Source organism: Pinus tabuliformis, chromosome 7 (assembly GCF_031772625.1).
Source record: "Pinus tabuliformis cultivar Carrire ecotype Pingquan chromosome 7, CPIR1, whole genome shotgun sequence".
Taxonomy (NCBI): Eukaryota; Viridiplantae; Streptophyta; class Pinopsida; order Pinales; family Pinaceae; genus Pinus; species Pinus tabuliformis.
The window spans coordinates 746851934-746858803 of NC_142293.1; the positions used below are offsets into that span (position 1 = coordinate 746851934).

At 34.6% G+C, this 6870-nt stretch overlaps 1 protein-coding gene across 1 annotated transcript; it reads left to right on the forward strand.

Annotated features, from left to right (window-relative positions):
* The first annotated feature begins 1180 nt into the window (after positions 1-1180).
* Positions 1181-4500, forward strand: LOC149249692 (polygalacturonase At1g48100-like). Its single transcript, XM_089453444.1, has 8 exons — positions 1181-1813; positions 1908-2036; positions 2145-2303; positions 2729-2803; positions 2897-3104; positions 3480-3561; positions 3656-3764; positions 4111-4500. The coding sequence occupies exons 1-8, from the start codon at positions 1574-1576 to the stop codon at positions 4498-4500; spliced, it is 1392 nt and encodes a 463-aa protein (XP_089309570.1). The 5' UTR covers positions 1181-1573.
* Positions 4501-6870: the final 2370 nt, after the last annotated feature.

Below are 6870 nucleotides of genomic sequence, written 5' to 3' on the forward strand. Positions count from 1 at the left end.
TTTTGATATTTTCTTGAGCAATCCAACATACAATATTGGAGGAAATTATGATTTCTTGTTATTTAAAATGAGTTTTTGAATGTATAAATAGATTCATCCTCTTTGCAGATTACACAACTCAAATTTATGCTTATCAAAAATCTCAATTAGAATATACCATTTCAATAAGTGTGACAAAGTTTGAACAAGGATTAACCGCCTAGAGAAAAGTTAGAAAAAAGCCCAATTGTTTTGTGCGGGCTTTAGTCCCACCAAGTCTTAGGTTCAAACTTCATAAAGAGGCATTGAGAAAGCAAGTTATTTAGGAAAATTAAATTATCCCAAAAGCGTCCAAACTCAACAAAGCTTTAGACAGGTATAATAATAGCATCATATTGGTCAGTACATAAATTTTCCATAGCATCATTTTGGTAAGGTGGTTGTCTGATGAGGCTACAATTGTTGTTGGAGAGAAATTCTTTAAGAAATTTCACTGTGGGAGTGTTTAAATTGTTTTTTGAAAGTGGAAATAGATTTAGCACCAAAAAAAAATACTATGACACTCAAATCCTAAAACTTGACAACTATAACCTGAACAAATCCTAAAACTTGACAACTATAACCTGAATTTTCAAAATTTTCAGCAAAATTTTCTAAAAACAAATTAAATTTTTTATTGTTTTCCTGATATATGTAGCGTTTTTAAATATGCATATTGGTAATTGCATAATTTTTCCATCCAACCTTAAAAGTAGCTAACCTACACTTTAACAAAAGAGAAAGGAGATCCTTCTTTTAATAAATTCCAATTAAAAAAGAGCTTACCTACTCCAATTTCCTTCCAGAGATTCAGTTCACAGTGCATGGACCAGAAACTTTCAAACGGATATCTACGACTACAGGCCCACTCAGAATAAACATAGAATAGTAAAAACATAGAATAGCTACAGGGCTCACTGGACAAGACAGTAGATATCTACACGCCCCACTCAGAAAAACGCAGAAAAGCTGCAGGTTCCATTGGATAAAACGGTAGAAAAGCCACAGATAACGGACAAAACCGCCGGATAAAGTACGTTCTATAGAATTGTGCGCTCTCATGTCACTGAAACATTCGAACCAAACATTCCTCACCATACAGTCCGGGGCTGGAGACCATTTCTAAAGTACTAGAAGACAACAACCAGAGAAAAGCCATCCAGCGCCGCTACTTGTATTTAAGTCCCTAACCATTTCCACTTCATCGTCATGTCTACTTCATTCCTTCTTATTGCTCGCATCGTCATGTCTACTTCATTCTTTCTGATTGCTCGCTGAATTTTTTATGAAGCCAAATTTATTTCCGCCATCAAAACAGATTTAAACATTCTCACAATCAAATTTCTCCCCAACATAATTCTCGCCCAATTTAAGCCAGAAATTCACTATCCTAGCTGCAAAATTTAGGCTAGAAATTCACTATCCTAGCAAACTTGTGGCTAAGTTAGACAACTCATTATAAGGTATAGGTTATCCAAACTGGCCTGAGCCAAACAATCCCACGAGTATTACGTCTTGTTTTTGCTTCTGCCATAGATCAGATCTTCTTGGAAGCATGCCAATGTCGACCCGAAGAAGAGCTGCCTCCCTTGTTCTAGTATTCATATTATTGGCTCTTATGTTTGTCCATGGCTGCGCCAGGACAGGTAGAAAGAAACCATACTCTCGCAGAAAGAAAGGCTCTAGCAACACCAGTCCACCAGAAGCCTACAATGGCTCCTACTATGGAGATTCCAAGATTTTCGACGTTCTCTCTTATGGAGCCAAGGCCGACGGAACCACTGATGACTCGAAGGTGAGAAAATGAAAGGAAAAAAAAATGTTGCACAATTATTGATCATGAAAACGACCACTCGACACAACTAATGGAAATTTATTTGATTTAACAGGCATTTCTAGCAGCCTGGGAAGCTGCATGCAGAGTGGAATCAGCTGTAGTAGAAGTGCCAGCCGAGTTCTGTTTCTTTGTCAATCCCATTTCTTTTGTAGGACCTTGTCACCCCAACCTCGTCTTTCAGGTTACTACTTTTCCAGACGTTGAATATAATTAGTTGTATAGATGCGACATATTTTTTAAAAAGTTAACTGCATTTTATTGAAAGTTTAGACTTTGTTGACTTGTTTAGATCGATGGAACCATTGTTGCGCCAACGAATTCTCAAGTATGGGGTTCAGGCTTATTACAGTGGATCGAGTTTAAAAGACTCCAAGGCATTACCATTCAGGGTAATGGCGTTATTGATGGACGGGGATCAGCTTGGTGGGGAACTTCATGGGACGATCAGGTATTGAATCAATATGCATGTATCAAACGTTTCTGAACATCTGAGTTGAACTTAACTCAATTTCAGTTTTCCTAAAATAAAAAACTGGATCTAAGTTTGAGCAAAGTCAATTGTTTACATTTTTTTTTTTTGGCATTTTTATTTGGTTCCTTTCCGAGTATTTTTTTAGGGCATTTTTATCTAGATTGCAGATTTTAAGAATATTCTAAAATCCACACAACAAAATCAATTAGTTAATTGTTTGGTTTGGTGTAAATACTCTCTGTAAAATTCTAATATCAACCCTTCTTATCCATCTGATTTTAAAATATAACTAAACCTACCATCAACATCAAAATAAAGATAGCGCAAACTTTGTATTAAATTCATATTGATGTTTTTACACATACTACAACATCAATCCTTACATATTTTCATATCTACAGCTAAGTAAAAGCAAAGGAAAATCGGCTCCTAAGCACAAAAAACCCTCAAAGGAAATGCCCGGCATAAAACCCACGGTGAGCATCACATTGAAGGACTGTCCTTATCTTGCAAAAACAATATTTTTTCTTTTTAGAATTCCCTTGTTTTACTCTTCACTTTACTGGCAGGCATTGAGATTTTATGGAAGCTACAATGTGACAGTCCAGACCATAACCATTCAAAACAGTCCTCAATGTCACCTGAAGTTCGATAGTTGCACTCAGGTCAAAGTCTCTAATATCACAATCTCCTCGCCGGGGAACAGCCCAAATACAGATGGAGTACATCTTCAAAATTCTCACGACGTTGAAATACATCATTCAACAATTGGCTGTGGTAAACCAACATTCAGCATTCAACTCTTTTATCTGATGTATTAATTTTTTCATGGAGGTAATGGTTCTTTAGTGTTGCCATGCAAGTAAGTGGGATTAGCTCAATCTATTAGGATATATTGTTATGGGTTTTTTTGGTTGAAAGTAAGTGTTGTCATCCGAGTAAGTGGGATTATCTCAGTGAGATTTCTAACTAATTAAATTCTACTGAATTAAGTGTTATAGCTATTGATTTATAATTGATTTTTTGAGTTTATTTTAATGCATATTTTGGAATATATGAATTTAAATAGTTCACTTAAACTATTTCTTTCATTTTGACCTAATTTATCCTCAGTGCCTATTAATTTCTGAAATCTTCCAATGTGGGGACTAGGGGACGACTGTGTATCCCTGCAAACAGGATGTTCTGATATACGGGTTCACAATATCAATTGTGGTCCAGGTCATGGCATCAGGTAAACATGTTGGCCACCATATCTTGAGAATGAATTTACTTCCTTTCTTCAGTTACAGTTGTGAACTGATCAAGAAACAACTTTTGGAAATCAGCATAGGAGCACTTGGAAAGGATAAAACAAAAGCATGTGTGTCAAATGTTACTGTTTATGATGTTTCCATTCAAGATGCATTAAATGGTGTTCGCATTAAAACCTGGCAGGTATGATAGTGATACTTAATAATGTGAAATTAGAGTAGGAATTTCTAATCTGAATTACCAGTTAAATTTGACAGTTTAGACAACTCTAGCATTTATTTTAGTCATTTTAACAAAAGATTATGATGGTTATGAATTTTTTTTGGGCTGTATTTAATGGGCAAATCACTCAGTGACCGCCGGTGAAATTCCATCCCTACATTATAAAATAGTATTTTAAGAATATGAATGGTAGATTTTGGAAATATTTGGGAAATTAAAAACAACTAACTTCTTTCCAATTAGCCTGATTTAATTTGGAAAGAAAAACAAACTTGAGGATATTTTATCAATATGGTGTGTAATGCAGGGAGGATCAGGATCTGTCCGAGACGTTTCATTTTCCAACATCCAGGTTTCTAATGTGGAAATCCCAGTTGTAATTGATCAATTCTACTGCGATAATGGAAGGTGTGCCAACCAAACATCGGCAGTGGCTATATCTGGCGTTACCTACTCTGAAATTAGAGGCACTTACGCTTACAAAGCCGTTCACCTCGCCTGCAGTGACAACATTCCGTGCATGGGAATCAGTTTATCAGACATTGAACTACAACCAGTGGCCAATGTACAATACCCACTTTGCTGGAATACTTATGTAAAATCACAGTCACCCACAATACCTCCTGTTCATTGTTCGAATTCTTGGAGGCCTAATCATAAACCTCGCCCCATACTATCCAACAAAGACCGATGCTAATCATTTGTAGATGTTATATTCGCATGCTTATGATTGATTTACTGTTTTTCACTGTATATATTTCTTTCAATAGACCAGGTTTCATTGTTTGATAGCCATTTTTTTATTTTTGGGTGATGGATGAATGTTCATATGATGTTTCTATTTATTGATACATGCAGTTTATATCCAAAACTTTACTAAACTTTTTAAATTTCCATGATTGATAGAGTATTCACATAATGTTTCGAATTTATACAAGTAATTTATATCCAAAAATAAACAAACAAAAGTTCTCTTAATTCATATAATGTCTTGTCTTACTTTGCTTCCATTGATGTGTGATAATATATCATTTTTTGTGTGATAATGTATCACTTCATCTCATCCCGCTGGTGATGCATACATATGGTTAACGGGATTCAAAGCAGAAGTGTCAGTGTAATAATTAGAATTTGAACTTCCATAGGACCAAGGCAGAATAAAAAGTGGGCAGCATGTTGTATATGGATTATGTATGAATTAGCACATTTAATATACATTTAACACCTATTTTATAAATATATAAATACAATATATTTTGTAATCTGAGCGCTTTCCAGTCCTTGGCTTTTGAAAAGTTGCCTCATAGTATATCTTAATCCTGCTCAGGCTTCTGGAAAGTTGCCATGTAGTATATCTTAATCAATCAAGCCAAAGTTACATTGGATTTAGAGATACATTGCAAAGAAGCTCCTTAATCCTTTTGTCCATCCTTGGCATGACATTGGACTTAAAAATACCATAAAACATCTTTTTGTTTATCCTTTGGCAAAAGTGGAGGATTATTTATCGGATAAGATGGCAATCTTAGGAGAGTTATCCCTTATGCATTATATTAAATTTTGGACTGCACTGGAAATATACTCATGTATTTAAGAATCCGAAAATATTTAAAATAACAAACAAACACATCAAGAGATTTAAACTTAAATATATTATAATGTATGTGTATATGAATGATGAAATCGTGAAGGTAAGAAAAGGAATTCCATAACAGCTAGTTAAAGGAAGGAAATTAAATATTAGTTAGAGATTATATAAACAAATATATCATGAATTAATAATTTAGAGTATATAAAAATAATAATAAATAAATTTAAAATTTAAAATGAGTAAGAATGATGAAAAAACAAGAAAAAAGAATATATATATATATATATATCTATATATATATATATATATATATATTAAAAGTGATATGAAGAAAGAATTTTTTTTAGGTATTTTAATTGGAGATGGTTGTATTATGAAGTATTATGTAAATTATGAGATCAAAGATTTAAATATTTTAGATTAACATGTGTTTGTAGAAGCGGTGTATATGGGCACCTAGATGTTATTGTGGTAGTGACTAAAATCAACCTTATTATCATGCCAGTACGAAATTGCCTAGGGGCATACATAAAAACTAAAAAGTTACAGTGGTACTCGTGAGAGTGAATACATTTTTAATTTCATTAATGAATTACAAGCTTTGTAAGTTTAAAGTTCACAACAATCAAACCAAGTAAATCATATTACAGATTAAAAAAATGATACTGGTCAGAGTGAATAATTCTTTAATTTTATTAATGAATTACCAGCTTTATAAGTTTAAAGTTCACAACAATCAAACCAAGTAAATCATATTGTTGGCATTATGATGCATGTGTTGTACTTGATGGCAACCCTCTCATAGAAGAATATCTCACTTATGTATAACTGGGTGAATCTTCAGAAGAGATATCAGATGTGACTGATGGAGGACAACTCAAAGGAATCAGATGATGAATCTTCAGAAGAGATATCAGATGTGACTGATGGAGGACAGCTCAAAGGAATCAGATGATAGTTCTAAGTGTGACAAGTTAGCTTTGCCATCAAGTCCAAAGGGGGAGATTGTTGGCATTATGAGATAAGTGTTGTCCTTGATGGCAAACCTCACTGATGACAAATCATAGTACAGAAGGTCAGCAGCAAGGAATTGATGATCAGACTATAAGAAGAAGAGAAAGTTCATACACGCAGGTTCGTTAAGCCCAAGTCGCGTGTACACGCTGGTTGGCTTCAGCAAAAGCGCGTGTATGTGGAAAAGTACCTTTGGTCCATGGCGGTTATTCCTTGGAAGTTGTGCCTATGGTTTTGGACCTTGGCGTCTCGGCGGACGTGTTGATCCCTAGTTTTGAAGTTGATGGTATTGGATTTCTATGGTTTTGGCTCTTGGTATTGAACAAGGCCTAAGGCTATATAAAGGGAAGGAAATCATTAGGCAAGTGCATCTGAAATGTCTTGAATATCTGATGAAGCATTAGATCCAGTATGCAGGGTTATGGGTTGATGATGCATTGCTTGATCTGAGCTAAGGAGAGA